This window comes from Tinamus guttatus, unplaced genomic scaffold, assembly GCF_059628265.1.
Source record: "Tinamus guttatus ecotype Peru unplaced genomic scaffold, ASM5962826v1 Tinamus_guttatus_pri_ptg000198l, whole genome shotgun sequence".
NCBI classification, from domain to species: domain Eukaryota; kingdom Metazoa; phylum Chordata; class Aves; order Tinamiformes; family Tinamidae; genus Tinamus; species Tinamus guttatus.
Window position 1 is genome coordinate 488,762 of NW_028288732.1, and position 23,634 is coordinate 512,395.

The 23,634-nt window shown below is 44.2% G+C and overlaps 1 protein-coding gene across 1 annotated transcript; it reads left to right on the plus strand.

The window, feature by feature from the left end:
* Positions 1-14,258: 14,258 nt before the first annotated feature.
* AHSG (alpha 2-HS glycoprotein) lies at positions 14,259-20,764 on the plus strand. Its single transcript, XM_088523849.1, has 7 exons — positions 14,259-14,515; positions 15,781-15,891; positions 17,347-17,431; positions 18,250-18,413; positions 18,706-18,819; positions 19,507-19,587; positions 20,470-20,764. Exons 1-7 carry the CDS (start codon positions 14,309-14,311, stop codon positions 20,743-20,745), a joined length of 1,038 nt encoding a protein of 345 aa, XP_088379975.1. The 5' UTR covers positions 14,259-14,308; the 3' UTR covers positions 20,746-20,764.
* The last annotated feature ends 2,870 nt before the right edge of the window (positions 20,765-23,634 follow it).

Sequence of the window (23,634 nt, forward strand, 5' to 3'; positions counted from 1 at the left end):
TTTTAGATATGCCTGGACTAAACAATTTCATGTGCTCAGTCTCCTGGAGTTCTAGGACAAAAAATGACTTGTCCCTAGTGCACATCTTCCTCCACACAAGTGGATGGAGCTCTTCAGATTTTACTGCAATAATTTCTGTTTTCCATCTCTGCCAAAAGGCATTTATATTCTTTAGGGAGCGAAAGGCAGGCAGTTTGCTGCTTATCCCTGTTCCAAGCAGAGCAAGGCTGCAGATTCTGGTATAATGAAAAGAAGCAGCAAAAGGATTGTGGGCCACGCACAGCAGGCTTTCTGGGCTTGGACAGTCCCTTGCTTGGACTGCCAACAATTTGCACATGCCTATAAATGTCCAGATCTTTTCGGAACTCAGTTCTCTACTTAGCTCATATTCAGCCTCGGGCCTGCTCAGCTCTCGAGTGCCAGCAGCTCAAACAGCTCAGATCTGCTTTCGAGAGCCTCATCCCTTCAGTGGAAACCAAGCCTTATTTCTTCTGCAGCATAGGATTCCCAGGCAAGATCCCTTCCAGAGGCTGGGATCCTCCTTTTTTTGTCTTAATTCCTCCATCCCTCTCTCTTCCCTTGCCAGCCGGGCAGCCCTTTCTTCAAGAAACCACAGTATTTGCTCCCAGGCCTTTCCTCTGGAGGGAATTCTCAGGCTCCTCTCTCCCATTTTCACGTATTTATTTCTTTTCAACATAATTCTTCTTCACATCTAATGTTCTGCAATAACACCAGGCTCACCCTACACTATGTATAAAGATGTGTATTATACTCCCTGTCTCCAGTTAACTCTGAAAGGGCCAGTGTGGGATTTTTGCATGAGGTCTCAAACATGTGCTGAAGACTGAGCCGACAGAAGCCGACCATGAACTTCTAGTTATTGCATCACAACGTGCTGGCTTGGGTATTTACTGGGGAAAGAAAGAGCTTTGATGTTGACGCAAATGTTGTTCATTAACTTCTTCTACTCCTCCCACGTTTCAAACTAAGCCGAAAAACAGTATTTGTTCCCTTGGAGAACAAGTTATGTAAACTCCTGATGAAAAGTAAATATTTTTTTTTTACAGAAACTGATTATTATTGACTCAGGATGGAACAGCTACTGTAAAGGAGCAGAGAAGGTTCTTCTTTTCTGACATCACTGGGTTTAGGTAGACAAATACGACAGCCATTATCGTGCCTGGAATAGCTTCCAGGCAACCACCACTTTTAAATCTTCTGAGAAGCAGATGGATATCTGGGGCTGTGTATTATCCCTCCTCAATGGCATAAGGATAGATCTTTTCATAGGCCTTATTTAGAAGTCTTAATATTTGACTATATTTAGTCTTGTACCCACAGCAGTAGTCCATGTATCACAAGTCTTGTGTGAAGACCGAGAAAAACACAATTCCTACCCCTGGCTTCTGGCAGTGCAGCAGAATCTTGGAAGCCCTTCATGCCAAGGTGGCACTTTTATCCTACTGATCTCCGGATGCATCACCAAACAGTTATTCGTCTTCTCCGGTGAATCCCACTTTCACACACATGAGCAGTGGAGTTGAGACAGCCCAGGCTTCCAACCACCACTGTACTGTTGGTGACAGCCTTGCTTGGGGTTGGCGGTTTGTCCGGATGAGCTCTAGAGATCCATTCCAACTGAATTTTGACCCACCTCGTTAGATTACCCAGGTTCACCGCTGGCCACATATATTTTCCTCATGCCAGCACAGCCCCTCATCGGACCTGTTAACCCAACTGAAGGAACGAAAGTGCCGAAGAACCTTACCACGATGAATGTTTCGTTTTCTGCTAGCAAAGCTCCCACGTGGTCGGTTGACAGCCAGAGGAATGACAGAGACGGGTGAGAGCCTGTGGCTAGGGCCAGGGCACGGGACCTCCCCTCGGCACGACAGCGGCTACACCAGCCTACCTGTAACGCCAACCCGTCCTTTGGGGAAGACGTAGGGTAGAGCCTGTCCCGTCCCCCACACCTGCCCCGCTCCACCAACCTGTCCCAGCGTCGCCCATGTGCTGAGCACCTCTGATGGACATCTGCCAGTTGACACGGGTTTGGTCAGAGCATTTCGCATGGGTCCTGGCTTCAGGTCTACAGTCATGAAGCAGCGGCTGCCAACCACCGGCAGTGGTGTTTCCCGGCCCAGTGTCTGGCATCCGGCATTACTGCCAACTCCTTAACTGCTCCCACCTCACTGAAAGTGCAACCCCCTGTGTCCCGAATACACCTCTGCAGCACGTGAGGATCATTCAGGCAGGGCAGTTTTCTGAACGCTGTAAGTCATACTTAAAAATATAAACATAAGAGAGCCCGGCTGCAAGTAAAATGTACTTAACACCTCTGCAACTCCTAACCCTTCCAGTTCCTTCTCCAGTTTCTACTTACACTGAAGTATTACTTCTTTGCAGGCTCAGCTTTTTCTGCCCTCATGGCTTCTCTTCAAAAACATGGTCTTCTTCCTCCTTTTACTTCATGCCAGATTTCTTGGATCTTTCTCACACACAAACGTGGATTTCTGCTCTAGGGAGGCCAGTTTGCCCTTCCCTTCTCCTACCACAAACTTCCTGGAGCATCCTGCAAGTCTGTTTAACAATGTCTTGATACCCATTCTGCTTCTGGTAATTTTCCTTTCTGCAGTCCCCTCAAGCTCTGTCAAACAGATTTCCCTGGTTCAAAGCAGTTTGTCTCAAACCCTCTTCTCCACATACCTTCAATCAACAGCCTGGATACTATCTTTAGGGCTGACTATCCTGCGTTGTCCCAAATCTGAGGGGACAGACTACCAACCCAGGCAGTAAATAAGAAATGAGAAATGTCTTTTCATACAGCTTCAAAATTTCTGTGCTGGTCTTCTCAAAAGCTCTCATCTTGCTTAATTTCAGTGAAATGTAATGAGTTTCCTATCTTTCCCTCCCACAATTATTTTCATAGATTTAGGCTACGGGGAAGTTTGAATTTGTGGTGTTTAAGGTAATAAAATACAAGACCAACTCCAGTGCTTCCCTCTGCTCTACCAACGATACCAAACTGTCTAGTTCCTTGTTCCAGTCCAACCACAGGACCTTCTGTTCGGTGGCTGCACCCTCTCCAGTGGTTTTGGCAAAGATAAACTGGATGGAAGACAGGATGAGAACTGAATATGAAAATAGCTATTTCTGAAACAACCTAATGTGTGGGCACTGCTGTACGAAAATAAGGTATTTCCTGTTTGGCTCCAGCTGTAGAAAGGGCCTTTGGAGCAGGGGAATTTACTTTGAATAAAATATGGTGCTAATGTGTTGGAGCCACACAGGCCTTCCTGCAGAGAAACACTTCTTAAGGAATTATCACTTCCCCTGGATTTATTTAGGGACAGCTTCAGGACGAGTTACAGTTGATTTCAGACTGCAGAAAAGGCCACAGAGCAAAAATTCCTTGGAGCAGAGCTGTCTTTTCCTTGCAAATGCTTAGTGATCCTAGCACAGTGGGACCTACTTGTGACTGAGACCTATAGGCCCTAAGAACTTATGAATTAGGTATACAAGAAAAAGGGTTGTCGTGTCCCTCCCCATATTGTCACAATATAAAGCAGAAATTGTTCATTTCATACAGATTGGATTTTTTTCAGTTTCAGCAAAACTGAACAGAAATGATTTAATCATTCACCCTCTTATTTACCTTTGATACCAAAACAAAGTTAACAGAGACAGCTTCATGATGCATGAGAAACAAACCCCACCAGAAGTTATTGCAGAATTTTATAGAAAATTATTTGTATCATTATTATTCTATTGGGCTGCCTGCCATTTTCAGATCAAACTCAATATATTTTTACCTCACTTTCTGCAACGACTTCCAAAATTATGCAGATGATTATTTTATTAGCATGTACCCAGATGGTAGACTGACAGGCCCAGTTACTGTCATTGCATCTAGCTCTCTGTAATGCAAAAATTACTGAGAAAATAGTGCATTGAGCCATTTGCTGTATAAATTAAGACCAAATGAACAGTTATAAAGTCAATTCAAATGAAATCAATAAAAGCTACTTGAGCCATCAGGTTAGTAACATTAGCTGTAATGTTAACACTAATCTTTTCATTTAAGATGTCTAGTTTAACACTCAAACATGGAAATATCCAACAGGCTAACACCATTCCATAGTATCTTTTATCACTCACTGCATTTCAAGCCAGTTCTATTTAAAGCATTGGTCAGCACTGGTCTTGCAATTTACAGTTATAACCTAGATCAGAGCTGGAAAACAGGATCTAACAGCAGAGTAAACTACAATGAACAGGCAGAAATAAGTATTCATTTTAAGAGATCATTTTTGTACCACAGTAATCAGATCCTGAGCATTTACCATATTAAAATTACAATGGTGTTTATTCCAAGATTGTGTTTTGTACAAATGCCATCCTTGTTTCTTCCTACCTCTGAGGGATGATTAGCAAATACTGCCTTTAAAATCATTTGGAAAATGAAAAGCACTGAGGATAATACTGGCTGCGAGGATAAAGAACCCAGCGTATTGTGGGATTACTTATCAAACCGCAGCGCTGCAGAGATGCAGGGCTGCATCTCTACATGCAGGGCTGGAGATGCAGATCTCCAGCGACGCCGCTGTGCAGTGCGGCTGCATCCTGCCTGGCGCGCACGCGGCACAACAAGCTCCCTGCAGCAGGCAGTGAGGACTTGCTGGCAGACTCTTAGCTATTTTAGCACCCCTTCTCACCCTGAGATCTTTTTAATTGCTCCCTTCCTCCTCTCCCTGCTTTGTTTTCTGCTAGCATTCGGGTGTCCCGCTCAGTTCCCTGGTTCCTTCCAGCAGCTGTCTCCGTTTTGGGACCAGACCTTTGTCTTCAGTAGCCACCTTGGCCAAAAAGTCTCAGATGTATTTGCCCTCTTCGGCCCCCAGACTACACAGTGTTTCAGCCTTGAGGGGCACAAGGAGCGCACATGGTTTGGGTTCCTTCCCCTCTCCCCAGTTCTTGGAGCTCTCTTCTCCACAGCAAGTTGCCCAGGGAGTTTTGCTGGGATGCACAGACAGATGGACAGGTTGCTGAGGAGGGAGGTGAGGGCAGCAGGAGTCCCCTGGCTTTCCTTGCTGGGCTCTGGTAGGTAGGCAAAGACTATAGCAGCTGGCTGGTTGGACAAGATCTCCACCTTCTCCTGGAAGAGGCAGAAGACGAGACCACAGGCTGCCAGCCTGACCACATGCGTTAAGGCACGTGCAAGAAGTGTGAGAGCATCATCCACAAGAGCAGAGGTCAGCATCCAGGAAGGGGGCACGCTAAATACCCCTTAAACGGTTTAGAAATCTGTTCTCTATCATTTCACGTGTGGGTATAGAAAGATTGTGCAATGTGGATCTGGAGGAGTTAGAAGCCAAGTGTTATATTAGAATCTGTATGTCACAGGAGGCTCGTGAATACAGATCTTTTGTTGAAATGTGCTACATATACCCTATCTACAGACTGGGTTTAGCTTTACACCTTGATTCTTCTGGCACAGCTGTTCACACAAACACGATGACAGGTCTGATAGCCAGCACTATCTGATGCAAACATGGGATGCAGGGAGCAAAAGAAATCAAAGAAGAAAAATGTGTCTCACCATTAATGCACAACAGCAAACAGTCCAGCCATACTGTTGCTGAAAGGGATTTGATGTCTCGGTCAGTGCTTTGCTTAATGAGCTACCAACATCAATCTGTCATCATCTGTATTATTTGAAATGGCCTCTGCTGACACAAGGTATATTCATGTATGGGCCCTCCTGGGCACTTGAGAGTTCAAGTCCTGGCCAGTTTATACTGCACTGAATGATAATGAAGGCTAACAGAATGATCACGGGCTTCCTTTCCTCAAGGGGAGGCAGGAATGTTGTTGTAGGCATCTCCTCCAGCCAAGAATGGCTTCTGATTACAGAACAGGGAATACGATTCTCTGTATACAAATAGCCTGTAGCATTTTTTTTCAGCAGTGCTTTAGCTCTCCGAAGAACATGTAACTCATCTGTCCATCTGCAGGGGCATTTCTGTGAGCCTGCCCCATGTACCTGATTCTCAGAACGTGTAGGGCCACATTAGAAGTCAAGAGATGAACACTGTCATTAGTGAATGTTTCAGGGAAAGAAATCCGCTCTTAGTGCTCCATCTGCTCCTATGATACGCATATAACAATTACAAAATAATCTTTACCAGTACTTCAGTTGCACTCAGAAAATGATTTCCTTTGGAAATACCTACTGAGTGACCTACCTACTTGCAATTTTAGATTGCAAGAATCTTACTAAATAAAACCCAGGAGTCCTTTCAAAAACTCAGTTCTTGACCTGGATTATTATCATATGGAATAGGATGGAATTGTATGAACCAGAAGCTCCATACAATGAAATAATGTTTCTGGAGTGAAATCTGTGGTAAATGGCATCTGATACAATCTTATGGTGCAAAGTTAATGAAAGATCTTCTCTCCTTTTAAAAATTGCCCAAGAATTGCCATACCATAATCTTAATCAAGTCTTATGCTCTAGCAATAACGCACACTTACAGCTGCAGCTCAGTTCCAGGTGAATTATACAGCAAGATAAATGACAATGTTTGACACCAATACTAACAACTTTTCTCTTAGGAACTCATCGGTTTCAGGACGTATGAACTAGACCTCATTTCCCCTCCTACAGCAAGCAAATGAGTTCCACTTTATCAGTGAAATAAATGAGAGGTGAAAGGTTTTCCTCCAACCTTCCCAAGAACAGTCTTAGTTTCCAGACTTGTGTATGGATTCCAGGATGGTTTCCTCTCTCCTTAACACATACGGACACGCAGACAAGAGCTGGGAAGGGCCCAGCTAAAACATTCATTGTCACAGTCATGTTTTATACCAAATGCTTTTGGTAAACAGAGAAGAGAGTGCTATCCCTAGAGCAGTATCGTCATGTGTGGTTTTAAAGGAAGATTAGGCACACACCTGATAAAGCAGATGTGAAGCAGACAAATCCCAAACTCATGGTTTCAGGTGGTTTTCAAACATTTCTTGGCTTGTGGGATCCTAAAAAACTTTCCAGTGTAAGTTCAGCCCTCTGTATGGTAAATGCAGGTTTAAAAACTTGTGTAACGTGACAAGAGGCAGCTTTTAAACCCCCACTTGAATTCGGACAGGTGACAGCCTCAAGGACAAACCCAGGAGTGAGATTCTCTGAGGAGGGAGAGAGAGACATCTTTGTCAGAGACATGAGTGAAGGCTCAGCAGGACACTGGTGCAGCTGGGACATGGTGAGATCCAGGTGAATGTTAAGTGAGAAGGTCTGGGCTTGCAAACAATGTAATAGACTTGAGCCTGATGTTCTTGTGGATGGGGAACGACTCAAAAAACGGTGACGTAGTCAGCAGACCAGCATTGGGAGTAGGATTAGTGGTGGTTGTGCTGGCATGGACATGAGGAGGTTACCATATCAAAATGAGAGATAAGGGATTTCGGATATGTTTGGCAGGCATACGGAGATGTAGACCCATATTTATTGTGTTAAACAAGAGATGTCAAAGAAGTTCAAGATCTTAGGAGACATATCTGGGTGTCAGGAAAAGGTTATTGCCACCAACAGGAACAAAGAATGGAAAGAAAGAAGAAGGAGATATCCACTGAGAGTAAAAATTCTCAGCAAAACAGCAGAAGGAATATGCCAGAGGCAAGGGCTGAGACGCCTGCTCCAAAATCTAGAAGCCTCACCAAAGCAGCTCTGTGAGTTCTCTTCTCCTGTTTTATTCATAAATCTGTGAGTACAAAAGCAGCAGTCTGCATTATCCAGCTATCTATGTATGAATACTTTAAAATTGGCTGAATTTAACATCACTGTTAAGTTCTGAATTTCAGGGCAGAATGTAAACAAAGATAGAGCCCTCTCTCGCTTGACATTACAAGGCTTTACAAATTCACAAACATATCAGAGGAAAAGCTGTTGATATGCACCTCTTTATACAAATATGACACTGGATGTTGTTTTTAATCAGCCCGTGATGCTTACATTCACATCTCCCTTTCTTTTAGACACTAAGGAGAAGGTCACCTGGGCACCTGTGTCTGTTCAGAGTGTTTCTTGTTTATTGCTCTTGACAGCTCCGAGTCCCTGGCTGCTGTGAATCTGATGTTGTATAAATTCAACAATGAAAGCTGTAAGTCTAGCTACTTTGTTGTCACAGAAGTCAACTGCACTTTAACACGCAAAATTTCAATTTCTTAAGCAAAAATATATTTTTTCTCAAATTGCACTAGCTTGGAAAAACCCATTCTCCCTACTGTGAATGTGTTATTAGTATATTGACTCCATGTTATTAAACTAAAAAATCCTCCTTGTCTTTCCTATCCCTGTCCTGTTTGGTTTTTTTAACCACGTGTCTGGAAGGTGGCAGAAAGAGTGTATAGAAGGACAATTTAGAGGCATGTAGCAGTATACAACCTTCTTAATTGTTTGCCTCACCGAAAATAAACAACTTTTATTAGAAAAAAAAAAAAACCACAAACACCCCCTCGCTTGTCAGAATTCTGCAGATCTCACTGGGGCATTGATTTTGTTTGTCAGGCTCCCGAGGCTGTTCCAAGGTGAGGGAGCACAGAGCACTTTGCCATCCTCCCACCTGCCATTCCCCAGCCCTGCCTGTAGCAGCAAGGTCCCTCCTATCACTTATGCCAATAAGCATTGACAGAGAAACATATGGGCCGTTTCCAAGCAGCAGCCCAATATAGGTAGGTAACAATTTCCTGTCTTGGAGGTGGCTTATTTTTTTGTTTAACAAATAGAGAGCTAAAAACCGCCACAGGGTAAGACTGTACAGCTCCTTCTACCCATCTCAGTGGAAAAAGCACTTGCAGTGCCAAGAGTGAACTTGGTTTCTCACATCAAAAATATGTCATTGCAGCTGAGCATGTGGGAATCCAGAGAGCACAGCAGGTCTCCCAAACACTTGCTACTAAATTTCAGGATTTAACTCAGCAAGGGAAGATAACACGCAGAGTTATCATGTGGAGTTCTCCATCAAAGAGACTAACAGCATCATAGGCCATGACAGCATCCAGGCCAATTGTGCATTTACGTCTTCTAAAGTTACTGTAAGTAGCAGGAATTAATGTGGCATGTTTCAATTTGCCTCTTTAAATGGGGGCCGTGTGTCTGAGGCTCCTCTGGTAATGCCAGAACAGCCACTGGTTCTCACAGCAAGCGGAGTTTAAATTCACCTGGGTTGATATGCTCTTCACGGGGACGAGAAGAGGTCAGCCTGACCACAGGATGTCTGTTTGCTCAGTGAGGAACACTCTGTTTCTGCTGCGTGATCCCCTCTTTGCTCAAGCTGTTCAGCTCTGCAGTGTCTTCCTAGGTACCTCGCCTTTATTTGCTCCGGATTCTGATAGCAGGCAGTGATCAAGGTGATCATGCCTAATAGCTGGAAGCCCTAGCTGTGCCATGAAGACATAAAGCTAAAAGGGAAACTTCTGTAAGTGCCAGTGCCTGATTTCACAGTTGCCACCCGTCCATCTCCGACGCAGCTTTCCCACACCCGTCAAATCACACAGGCGCGATGCTGAGAGAGCCGTGACGTGCCCGCAGGGCTGAGGCAAAAATATCCCTTTGTTAAGAGTTGCATGGCAATATAAATAACTTTGACCTTGATAAAAGGAGAAAAAAGTGTAAAAAGTTAGGAAAGGGAGTGGAGCCATCAGGCCAGCATAATGCAGGGGAAAAATCATGCAGAGGCTTGAGAACTCTCATCTCAGAAACCAGTTATTGTTACTAGCTGCAACATCAAAACACATGGCAGAGAAGATGTGGAAAAGGGAAGGGAAATTTAAATCAATCAAAAAACTTGCTAAGACAAAACATCTTATATAATCTTCCCACCGGGAAGAAAAGGAGAATAGACTCTCATGTAACAAATGCTAGTTATGTCACTTACTGTGCTTCTGGAGGGTACTCAAGTATTTCAGTGGCATAGACAATAAAAGAATAAAAGAGAATAAGACGAAAAAGAACAAAAATAGATTTAATTGGCTTTGCCTGGTACAGCTGGTCAAAAATTAGAATCTCCATTCCATTAAGAAATTCAGAATTCTGAACAGCTTTTCATACCCTTTGAAAATGAGTTGAGTTTTCATAGAGAAACTCCAGCATATAAATTTCTCTGAAATAATCAATACTAAACCTTGAAAGCTGGGTTTGGATCCTCTCAGTCCAGCTACGTCTCCAGTAAACCCAGGAGTCGTTTTACTGAGTGCCATCTGGTTTCCCTGACTCTTCAGATTCCTCCTATGTTTTGAATAAATTCTTCTATATAAATATATTGAAACATTTTATAAAATTCAGTGAGTCATTTCAGTACACAAAATTGAAATGGGAAATGGTTATTATGTCCATTTTACAGTTAAAAGAAAATAGAGATAAACAGATTGAGGTCAGCAAAGTTCAGTGAAATGGGATCTCTAGCTGGGCACCCAAAGCTAGAGGCTCCCCAAATAGATGCCACTTCTGCACATTTTCTTTCCCATGGTAAGAAATCTCTAAACTACAAATAATACAGTTATGGCAAATGATCAGACTTCCTTCCCTTAAAGACTGTCATATTAAAAAAAAAGAAAAAAAAGGAATACATTAAAAGATTTTAAAATTAACAGAAAATATTGTATGCTGTTGTATTACAATGGTTGACCAAACTTCAGAAATTACTGACTATTCTGCAGCCAGAAAATTCTGGTATAGGGACACAATGGAACTCTTGGACTGCAGGGCACCTAAGATAACCTATATTTGCTGATGATTTGCCCGTGTGGTGCAAAAAGATTAAACAAATCAATTAATCTGACTGCATTTGTCGTTAGTTTTTGTTTTTTCCCCCCAGAGCTCTGTAGTTTTTGATTTACTTTATGCTGATGACACTGCCATGTAGAAGGGCACCACGCTGCCTGCACAGGGCTGCTCTCTGGGACTGGATGGCAGCTCTTGTGCAGCCACTGCCTTTCTTCAGCGCGCAGGTTTCTGTGCAGGTGCTGGCTATATAGAGGACAGTCCTGATGTTCCAGTACCTTGTGAACTCTGTGATCCAAAAGTAATGCACTTAATCAAGTGTAAAGCAAAAGGTGATTAAGTTCTGTAGCACTGTACAATGCCTGACTGCTCAGAAATGCACCTTTTGATGTGGTGCAGGGAATTGGACCAGTTCTGTCTGCTTCATCAAAAAATGACATTTTAGTATTTTGAAAAGAGAGTCTTAGAAATCCCCACAAGTGTTTAACTTTGATCTTAAGCTTTAAAAAGTTGATATTTATCTGTTTGCTTGTTTAATTTGCTTGAATTTAAAGCTCCGAAAGGTGTCAAATTGACAACTTGTGGAAGCAATTCATTGCCTACCTTACAGATCAGGCTGAGAAGGGGCAGCAAGGTTCTAAGGCAGCACTGGCTTATCTAAGTATCCAAACCAAAAAAAAAATACACACACACACAAAAAGAAAGCAAAAAAATCAAAATATCAGCTCACCTTTCCATTGTGGTTTATATAAATTATTAAGGACTGAGATTCAGTGGAGCCTCAGCTCTCGAGCATGGAATCAATACTGTATTTTATATAACAAGGGCAATAAACCCAAGTTGTTCTATTTCCATCACACAGAAGCCCTGTCAAGTCTCTCATGCAACCTAATTTCACTGGGGCTGAAGCCTAACGCTACTGATGTGAAAGACTGTTGTTCACTTCAACGGGGTCGAGATGTGACCTTCTGTCCAGGAGCCCATGGAATTCAGCTCATTTCTTGTGCTGCACGAACTATTTGTGGCCACTGCGAAAGGCTGACTTTTTACTATGTCCTAGGCATGAAGAAGTGAGAATAGATCTACTCTGAGTTAAGTGAGAAGTTATTTCTGCATTTGCTGTCTCTCGAGTGAAGCTGCCAATAAAGGGCCGATCAGGACAGGACACAGGTCTGCAGGGAGCTGACACTGCCAAGCTCATTTCCAGAGGGGCATAATTAGGCAGATCTGTGTCAGTCTGTGTCCAAAAGATGAAAGACTTCTTTTCATATTACCTGTAACCGAACTATAGGATTTGCACTTTCAAGTTCATTCCCATTTTAGAAAACAAATCATTGCTTCCTCATACACCTCCTAAGACCCCCTCAGAAGCGCTACCGCAAACACTCTGCGTTGCACTGATGTCTCTGATGGTCACACGGGTACATCCCGAGACGCTGCAGCCCAGCAAAGCAGCTCAAGGAACACTCAAAAAGTGTTTGGGGACACAAGTTTTCGTCCTGCAAGGGCTCCATGTAGTCCAAAAAAAATAGTAAGATAAATGATCATCTGCATGACAGAACAAATGTCTCAACACCCGACATCGAGTGGAGGGAAGAATCATCCTCAGAAACATTTTTTTCTTTTTTAAGAGAGGAGGAACATTTCTTTTCCCTGATAATCTCTTCAGGATGTAAATCCTAGTATCCAGAACTCACTTCATACTAGACGTAGCTCACCACAGAATCATCTCCAGTTTCTTTAATCTCTTCCAGATCTCATTCCTCACCAGTTAATCCGTTCAACAGAGCCATTTATATTTTTGTTCTTTTCCACATTTCCAAATTCTAGGAAGAAGAGGCAGTGACTCAAGACCGCTTTCTTCAAGTAGTCTCTAGTCCCGCTGACACCACTGTGCGAGCTGAGAAGTACTTAGCTCACACGAAAACTTCTAAGCATTTTCAAGCCCTTCTATTCACCTCCAACGTGCAGCTAGTTCTTGGCCTTCTTGAAAATGACAACAGAGATTCAGACATTTTAAAGCTGGAAGGGACCAATTCTCCATTCTGATCACCAGCATAACAGGGATCATAGAAACTTACTGTGAAATCCCTGCAGGAAAGGCTTTCCTCCTGGTTGAGCTAGCATCCATCTTTGAGAAAAATAATCTATTTAAATTAAAGACCTTAAGTGATAGAGACATCCTGGAAGACATCTGCTCCATATAACATTTTTGTTATCCGGTTACTGTTCTGTAAATGCATAAACTGTGACTGTGAGCTGGGGATCAGCCCTCCTGGGCTGCTCTCTAGCTGAATGGCATCAACTCTGAACAGGGGTCACACATTTCCTTCCTCCCATCTCTTTTCCTATAAATAATCTTGGCATTTTTGATGCTGAACTTCCAAGTGAGGAGAGGTAACTGTTCAAAAGGAAAGCTAACTCACACTCTGGAAGTCAGGGCACTCTTTTAGGACAAGGGAGATTTGAATCTCATTCCTGCTTATTAGGAAACTGTTTTAACTATTAAACTATTAAGTAGAGCCATCATTACCTAGTCTGTTTTGAATGGCCATCGGTGCCAGCAGCATGTGTTAGACACACTCAGAGTTCACCTAGCAGGCAAAAACTTGGGGATTTAGCACGGCATCACTCAGTTCACAGAATCCAAATGCCTTAGATGAAAAACTCATTTTGCAGGGCAAAATCATAACGGGAACTGCCTAAGTGGATGCTGTGGGATTTTTCACGTACTCTTCTAGATTGCAGCTCCTGAATTTCCTCTAAATTCCTCTTAAAGCACTTTTGTTTTATTTGGTATCTTATTCCAAATCCTTCAGTCTGTATGCCATATTCCACAAAAATTTCAACAAGATACCTGCTCTGCAGAGTAAAATTAAAATCACTGAACAGAAATTACTGGAATTATTTTGATTATGCCAGGGAAAGAGAGCTGACGCAAAAGGTTTATAAACTATGTCTCATCACCTACTCTAAATGAATTCAGTAATAAAAATTGCTATATAATTAAATTCACTGCTGAATGTGATCCTCAGAACTGATTTGAATTCCATTTTCTAATTCATCATGGTACTGATCTCTCAATTTACACGGGTATCTGGTGAGATTGGGGGCCTAACAGACTCTGCCCTGTTTACAGTAAAACTTAATTAAGTCTAGCATCTCCCAAAGTTTAACAGTAGGGATTGTTTTCCTCTTGCTTGTGCTGCAGTTGGTTCACAGAAGAGTTTCTGAAAACTATCTTGCATTTTTGCTGACGCTTTCTTCTTTTTAGCAGACTTCGCAATGTTCTACCCGATAAAATTTACTTTGGCTAATATTAATCAGTCAGCTTGATGTCCTAACATTTACTTTTCTCTTTTGTTGTTTGCAATGCCTGCTTGGAACTGGGACAAATATCAGACATGCGCTCATGCAAACTCTGGGGTGATATGCTATATAAATGAGCCCCCAGTTCTGGCTACCTAGATACCATCTGACGAGTATTCTTAGATCTTTGTTTCTGAAAGGGGTTGGTTTTCCTCGCGTGCTATGAAGGTGCTAGTAGCTCTCATATTGCTGGTTCAGCTTCCAATCCACAAGGCTGTACCAGCAGCTCCCCCTCCTCCTCCCTTGCGCTGCGATGACCCAGAATCTGAAGCAGCAGCTGAAATAGCTGTGAATTATATTAATGACCACAGCCACCACGGATACAAGTTTGCCTTAAACAGAATTGAAAATGTCCGCGTGCTACCTCAGGTAAGTGAGGAACTTGCAGGCAGGGCACAGTGTTAACATCGGGAATGCTTGGAAATTACGGAGAATCCCAGCAGAGGGCTGCATCCTCCCATGAGGATGCAGCGGAGCAGGGCTCCCTGGGCACACATGGGGCAACGGCACCTTGGCACTGCTGGGATGCAGCTCACTGGAAAGTGTCTCTCAAAGAGCAGAACGGACGGGGAGAAATAAATGTCCAGGTGTATTTCAGACAGCGAGAGAAAGGGCTCAGAAAAGCGTGCTGGTTGGGGCAGATCATTCAAAGGGCTCATTTGTGAGCGGGGCAGCTGATCTGGAGCTGATCCGGAGAGAGGATAACCTTTGTGCTGCAGGTAACGCTGCCTCAGCACACACTTATCCTGATGCCAGGCTAGCAGTCATCTTGTGCCAGGTATGAGTTTGATCTAATATCTCCCTAGGCTGGCAAGGAACCCGAATGGGAACAACTGTGGCTTCTTGGCTCAGTTTCACTGAGGTCTATTTGCATCATTCTGACAGTCTAGGCCTAAAATATGGTGCAGGTAAACACCCAGAACTGCTGGCTCTCTCAAAACAGTGAAAAGGGCCCCAAATACTAACAAGAATGAAGCTTCAGAGCTGTTTTCTATCTGATATGAGAGTGAGGATGTCAATGTCATTTACAAGAGAATAAAAAGGACCTTAATGAGATGAGAAGCTTACCCAGAGTATTTTTGCAAAAAAAAATGATGACACTGCTTTGCTCCTACTTAATACTTCTACACTAAAATAACTCCATTAGTTTAAATGGAGTCACTTGATTTGCATGGGAATAAAATATCCTTGCATGTACTTCCAAGCCCCAGAGTTCCCCTCAGAGCTAGGGAACCTCGTTTCTGCTCCCACTCACACGCCTGATGTTACAGCTGAAAAGGTGCAACTACCACCGTGTACAATCACAGAGTCTGTTCATGGATAACAGCAGCTGTTATTTTTCTAAAACTACAGAACAAGATAAAAACAGGAGAACTGGCCCACTACATTTATGCTGGACTTTCTAAAAGTTATGGCCCTGATCCTTAGCTGGCAAAAAAAAGCGCCATGCAACATCAACAGGACCTTATTTATTATAAAACTATGTAGTAAAGCCATGTTCCTGATACAGGTGCTCTAGGGTATACCTGGAGCTATCCACCAGCAGTGAGCAACAGAGATCACCTCAGCCCCAGAGGAGAAATCTGCTGATGTTCTGCAAGGTAATTAATACAATTTCTGTATTTCTCTTGCAGGGGCCAAATAACCAGTTGCTCTTTCTTGAACTCGACTTACTAGAGACCAAGTGCCACGTCCTCAACCCTGTCCCTCTTGAGAACTGCACAGTAAGGCCCTTCGAAGAGCACGTGAGTGTCTGAAACTTGACTAGCTCTGTGCATTGACGCCACTTCAGTACGTTGGTACTAGAGCCCCTCTGAGCAGCCTTGCAAGCTCAGGCTGCAGATATTAGATCCCTGTAAGGGCCTATCAGCACCTGGTAACTCTCCTGTGGCTTTAGCTGCCTTCATGCCATATATTCTTCCTGTAGCTGCCCCAGAGAATGTGCACCCGGCATCTTCCCCACTCACTCTCTGCATCCCTCCTCCCAAGTTTTTTCCCTGTGATGTAAATGCAAAGCTCTCTGTGTGTTTGCTTAGGGGATAGGAAGATAAGGAGTTATTGACAGCACAGTTCCTCAGCAAAAAAAAAGTTTTTAGCACAGGTGAAGGAATTAGTGTTCCTGTTGTGTCTAGCATGGTTTGTCTATAATATGAACCACATGAAAGAGTTCAGTCTGCAGAATCCAGAAGGAGTGCTAGATAAACACCAAAAGAGACAGGGGTGTTGCTTCTGTCTTCCAGTCACTTAGCACCTTTCTCACCAGTTCTGTGTCCCTACAGCTCACCAAACTCCTGGATTTCCTCCATATCTTGCCCTGTGAGGACAGGTCACTGCTGGCATCCCATTTCACATGCAGTTCGTGCACACTGAAGGGCCTTGTCTAGGGGCTGCAGATTCAGCCCTCCATGACTCGCTCAGACGTCACTGCCGTGGTGCAAAGAACAGGCAGGGAAAGCTGTGAACTGCTGCAGACCACAGCTTTCCCTAGGCAGCGTGTGGGCTGCTAACTAATGAAATCCCATCAAGTCTGGCCATCAGGGACCGCATGGGAACTATTCCCCTCGGACAGGGCAATGCTCTCCAAATAATGCTCCACCGGAATTTACTGGCCCCTGAATACTTGGGGCCGCCTATTGCAACGCTCTCCCTAAGCAAAGCAGAAGGGTTGTGTGAGCTCAGGCAGCTTTGCTTTCCAAGCAGAAAGCAGCGTAACCGACAATTTAGTTTGCTGTTTCTAGAGAGAGGCCCAATTCACAGAGCTCATGACTAAATTTGAATCATAATCCACCTTGTATTCACCAGGGCTCAGATCCCATTTTCCACGTCCGAGGAGGGGACCCTTCACGGCTCCTCCTCGCCAGCGGCCCGGGCTTTGCAAGGCAGCTCCCGCCAGGCTGAGCTCTGCTGTTACCATGGCCACTGCCCAGCAGGGACGAGCGAGGACGTTATGGAAGAGCCCTGCACAAGGTCTTACTGCGCGAGGATGCCTGTTCTCTGCTCTTCATGAGAGAAGGGCCTGAACTAGACATGCACAATATAGATAACCCCTAATAATAACAATCAGAGAGCGGATCATCAGACCAATTTAGGCAGGAGCACTCAGCCAGGACTTAATGTTTTGAATTTAGTAGTAGCTGCCCTTTTCAGAAATTCCTATTTATCTTAATGACGTAACCCTTTAATTTTTTGTCTCCCTCTAGGCAGTTGAAGGTGACTGTGATGTTAAATTGCAGAATTTGGATGGGAAGTTATCTGTACTTGCCAGTAAATGCCACTCACATGCAGGTAAAGACTTCACTCTTCAGGTCTGAATCTGCCGGCAGTGGTTACAGATCAGCAGCTCTTGTGACTTCAAGCACTGCAAGTGCTCTGTATAAATATGTCGTAACATATATGGCAGTTTATGAGTTTTCTAACCCCAGTTGTTTCGGAAGCCTTTTGCCCTTGCCTTATTTCATTCACCTACAAATGTAGTCCTCTGGCTTTGGGCCCCTCTACTATGAGAGTCCAGATTTGATCAGACTAACCAGGGAGAAATTCCCAGACTTGACATGGAGATGGCTGGCACTCAGGATCTTCACCCGGGAGGTTAGCCCCAAGAATTTGATCCCTTGTTGACATGAATTTACCAGAGCTTGTTGAACTTCAGAGCTCTTTGCAAGATGTAGCTTATTTACTAGATTCAGCTTTTTCAGTGTTGCCCATGGGAAGGTGGAATTGCTATTCTGCAGGTTCTGTATGAGATTTCTTAGGCATTACTTTCAGAACGGGTGATCTAATGAAACAACACACTCATGCACACGCAACTCCAGTAACTTGGAGCACCTTCATTTTTCATTGGTGTCATAGACGGCTTGCCAGAAAGAGAACCAATTAAAACCTGAGTAGAAATGTTCAAAATTTTCCCTTGAATAAACATTTCAGGACTTCACTGGCAAACGTAACGTGAAACGCTGCCACCTATAGCTTGTACCGCAAAAAGTCCTTTCCACTGCAATATTAGACCATGAAACCCACTGTTTCGTATCACCGAATAGATCTATAACGTCTTCAGAAATAAGCTGTAACCTGATGAAAACGCCACCTGTCTGGCTCCTCCGCAGACTCGGCTGAAGACGTCATCCGCGTGTGTCCTGACTGCCCGCTGCTGGAGAACCTCAACAACACCGAGGTGCTCGCGGGCGTCGCGGCGGCGCTCAACGAGCACAACAGCAAAACCCCCGACGCCTACCTCAGGCTGCTGGAGATCGGAAGGGCCAGGATACAGGTAACTGCTACCGCTAGGGCAGTCCTTACACGTCAACAGAGTATTTCTTCTATGGGAATTGCCAGGTGATAACCAGTCCTGTTTGCAAACAGAATCGGCTTACTTTACCCTACCGAACTGCTCTTGATTTCCCAAGGATTTTGTGTCATCTAAGCCACATGATTCCCTCTGACTTAAGTGGGAGATGTAGAGCTGGAAACCAACTTCTAAGAACATCTGCCTTATATCTTTTCTCAGCAGCTCTGCAGTTTCACACTGCAAAATTTGTTAAACAATATTCCTGTTTTATCAGTACCACCCAGTGCACCTGGTCTTCGCTGAGTTTGCTGTGGCTGCCACGAACTGCTCAGGAGAAGGAAGTAAAGCTAATGTGGACGCCTGCCAGCTGCTGCCGGAGGACGAGGCCGTGAGTAGCGCGGGCCAGCGATGGAGCCGCTTCTGGGGTAGAAAAGGAACTTGCTCTCATGCACCTGCCCTTGTGCAGGAACAGACCTTTGTGAGGATAAACGAGCAAGAGTTGCACACTGCCACGGTGTGCTTTTCAATATAGAACTTTCCAAAAGTGCATCACCCCTTTCTCATCTCCTTGATGCATCTGCATTGAATTCTGATGCATTTTAGCATATTTCTAAAAGGTTGAAGCCAAAGGTTTCCTTAACAAAAGGTCTTTTTAATAAACAGATTTTTTTGTATTCTTCTTAATATGGGCTTCTGAGAAAACCAGGCTCCTTTGTACTAGGCAGTAAACAAATACGTAACAAAAGGATAGACTCTGCCCTACTTTGCTACAATACAAGTCCTTGTGAATGACACTTCTACTAAACTTATATCTATATATCTATACATGTAACGAAACTGAGTCTAAGCAGTTTTCATGGGTGGGAACATTTTACCTATCTAGATTTCTATGTATCTCCCCCTTCATTCCCCACACACAGTCTGGCTTTTGAATCCAACAGGCTCAAAAGCAAGCACTTTACTGCTCAGATAAAATATATTAAAAATGACAACTTTCTTAATATATTAAAAGTAAAAAATATCATGCAGATCATTTCTATTTTGTAACTTCCTTTTGATTCTGCTGTTTTTCCAGAATTTTGGTTTCTGCACAGCAACAATAGCAACACAACCTACGACAGACGTGCAAGTGGACTGCAAACTTTATGGGCATCAGGTATCAACTTGCTAGATATCTGCATCCCTTCCAGCATATTCCAGCCTACTGGCATCACCCTGGAGCCATTATCCCGAGTTTACCTCTTTCACTGTAGATTAGTTATCTCTGATAATTAACGAGACCAACTTTGTACTCTAAAAAAAGAAAAATGGCAACGTAGCTCCTGGCTGTCCTATGGATTTCTGTGCCAGGAATTCAGTTATCAGTGTCATCCCTGCCTGACACAGCTCCTCCTTCCTCAGCACTGGGGATCTGCACATGGGCAGTGGGGCTCGCTACGTGTAAGGTGTAAGATGTAATTGAGCACAAAATGTGGTAATTTCACTGGTAAATGAAATCAATTGAGGACTTTTGCTCATATTCCTTAGACCTGACTGTTTCCAGGGAGCCCACAACTAATCTGCTATAGCAAGGACAGGGGAAACCCATGTGCACAAAACCTGAGAACTCACCTGCTATTTCAGCCTCCTCTTGGTCTGCGATGGGCTAATTGGCAGTTGAGTACTTCCTATGGAAGACATGTGGTATTTTGGTAACAAAATAGTAATGATAGCTGTCTAGGGGATATATGAAAGAAAGAATAATATAGGTGAGGGGATCAGCTGGGCTGGAAAGTTTCATCAGCTGCACGGGAAGTTTACATAGCGCAGAAGTTGGTGCTGATAACACACTGGATATTAAAAATGTGCTTCTGGGCTCCTGTCTCTGTGTTCAAATCCAGGCCCAAACTTCCCTGATGGTCAGGAACACTTTGCACCTGGGTGGGGGGCCTAGGTTTAGTTGGAAGCTGGATACCTAATAATAAAATAATGATTCAAATATAATAAGCCCCAAGGCACTGAACACACATGCACTTTTTTTTCTGTTTTTCTTTTCCAGCCTGGAGTTACCTATCCTCATCCAGGCCAAGACACATCAGCAGGACTGCTGCCCAATGTACAGGGCTTCACGAACCACAATCTCAGGCTTTCCCACAATAACCCTGTTGCATCTGAATCCAGCTCTTCGGAATTTCCTACTTTGGCAATAGCAGCCAAGTCTGTAGCAAAAAGAGCAGTGGCAGAGGCCGCTCAGCACGACAAAGCAGTTCGTCCGGTCGGCTTTGCGCCTCCTCCTCCTCCGTGTCCGGGAAGGATCCGCTATTTCAAGATCTAGGCTGTGTTACGGACACAGCCCGCTGGCTGACTGCGGGATCCGCAGGCAGCACCACCACAACACACAGAGCACATCAAATGCAGGCAGCCCCAAACACTTGAATCTCTGCGTGCCAAGCGCGTTTCACCTCGCAGATAGCAGAGCAGCAGCCAGGATCTTGCAAAGGCCTGCTCGAAATGCAGGGGATTGCAAAACATAGCAGAGGTTGTCTCTACACATGGGGATGCTCTAGTTAAAACATAGAAAATATTGTTTCAATGACACTGTCGAGCTGTACAACAATTGTAGCTTTGTGATAGAAACACCAGCCCAAAGGTTACTTCGCAATAAAACGTTCAGCAGAAATGCTTTTGTTACCTTATATCTGGATATATTTTCATTTAGTTGTCGAGCATCTCCTTCACAGCATGACTCATATTCTGGGCTCTATTTCAAAACCAGTAAGCTCCTGCACTTCTCATCAGCTTCAGAGGGATGTGTGGGTGCTGAGCGCTGAAGAAAATCAGGTCAGTCCTTTCTTTTGATCACACACTAGCAATACCAACACAGTGACAGGCAAGAACTGCTTTCCTCCTTCCACCTTAGTGCATTCTAGCACGCGCCAACATTCAACATCCACCCGAAGCACCTCCCTACTTCTGGATATGACATGAGGAATAACAACAGCATCCATGCCCACGAAAACCAAGGAATCAGGACATGCTCATTCCTGCACAGGCTGAGGCACCAGCAGGAATGGAGGCATCAAAACTCCTAACCAAGCACGTGTCCTCTCTGTCTTCTAGCAGATACAGAGGAGTAACATCATCAAGGGGGGTGCGCACAGGGGAACATAAATTCAAGGGAATAAAAATATACTTTTGACACACCCAGACAGTGATGGCATTCTACCACCGTACTAATCTCTGTCTTTCCTAAAAAGTGTTAGAGAGAAAATCTACCTTAGGCAGAGCAGCAATAAGGGACAGGGGCCAGAAAGATCTTTACTGCCAACCAGCCTGGAATTCTGCAGGCCCAGGGGAGCAGCCTCAAACACAGTCATGAATCTTTAACCAGAAACAGCACTTGCTACAAGATAATTATCAGGCAGCCAGCGAAACCTGCCGAACACATGTCATTTCTGAACTATTTCAAATAACCTATTCTGCTCTCTAAGCTACCATCACCCCGTATTTGGTAGGCAAAACAAGTAACATGTTCCCAGTGACAGCGCGGCAGGCTGCAGCGCAGAGGGGCTCTGCTCTGCTGTAGGAGCAGGGCAAGGAAAAGCCACGTGCTCTTTCACGCTGCGTTTTAGCTGGGATATGGAGGGCACAGAAAGGGGGACACCAGCCCAGGCTCCGCGATCCACAGTCTGACATCATGGGAACAGGCAGCTCTCCCCGCCGAGGCAGCAATCCCAGGTTTTGGAGCACGCCGAGGCCTCGCAGGAGCTCTGCTGAGGCTCGCAGTGTTGCAGCCCATCTCACAAGATGCTGTCTGGTGTTTGCTCACTGATTTCTGCCTCCTCTATAAAGCAGTGGCTCCAGTATATTCAGTGTGCGGGCACTTTTTTTAAAAAAAAGTGTTGGTGTGCTGCTGTGCGGAGTTCAAACAGCGGTAGCGTGGGCAGTCCCTGCCATCTCATCACACTGCACGGAACAGCATACAGGGAACCACTTAAAAATACTTATTAGATTTGTGTTATTGCTAGAACTTCAGATATATTAAAGTGGCTTTTTACTTCCTCAAGAGTTACTACTTTTCCTGGCTTTTGAATTTTTAAATCCAGGAGTCACCTTAACCAAACCATACAAAGTGTCTTGTGTACAGCAAAGTGGGGATTAAGTTATAAGGACAATGTTTCTCAGAAAATTCTCTCTCTGACAGCAGAAATGGCATGTTTATATAAAGGATCCCTGCCCACAGGGATCTCTGAGCACAAAAAACGCTGCATTCTCTCATTCCATTTCCCAACCACACAAAACAAGGTACGTACAGTTACAGCCTCCAGGCTTCGCAGATGTTTTCCTACACCTGGCCTAACTGCTCCGGAAAAAAAAAAAAAAAAAAAAAAGAAAAAGGCAGAATAGCCCTGTGTTCTCCTGTGATTACAGTTAGAAACTGTTCCTCACCTCCTTTCTTCCTAACACTTGCCCTCTTACGGAACATTACACTTTCCACCACTGAAGTAGTCACTTTGCTCCCTCAATATGCCCCCGTACTCATGCACTCAACTTTAGTAACCTATTTAGCATTTACTAACAGCTTCTCATGGCAATGTTTTGATATTAAATGGCAATACATAAAATAAAAACGCCTTCTCCTCTGAAATGCAGCATGAGGAACAGTGTAAACAAACAAAACTTCTCAGCTTTTCAAATTCCATTTTGCTGGAGCATATGCGCTTCATGAGATGCTTTGGCAGGACATGCTCAGATTTTCCAGCTGTGCCCATGTTTTCAGGTCAGCTCCTTAAACAGAAAATGTTTTTCCTTTCCAGTGGGTGGAAGAGCACAAAGAACAGAGTCAGGGATGTAACAATTCCTCATTATAAGAGGCACCGACACAGCCAGTACTAACTGGCACCAATCTCCATAGAAATGCCATGTACTGGAAGGATAAAGCAAATGAGTTATTATCCTTTAGCCGCAGGGGAAGCCTTCCCAGGCCCAGGGAACAATGTGCGCGGGGCTGCATTGCTGCTCCTGCCGTTCCCCTGCTATGGCTACAGCCGCGTTTCTCAGCATTCATTCCCTGCCTGCCTTCCCTCCAAGAGACAGCTTGTACATTAACCCTCACTCGCAGTTTGAAAAGCAGCTGGTGACACAGGGGCTGCTTCAGTCGAGCGGCCGGGTGACCCTTTGGTCCCGTTACCTCAGTTTTTCTGCCTCTGCAACCAACTGAAGT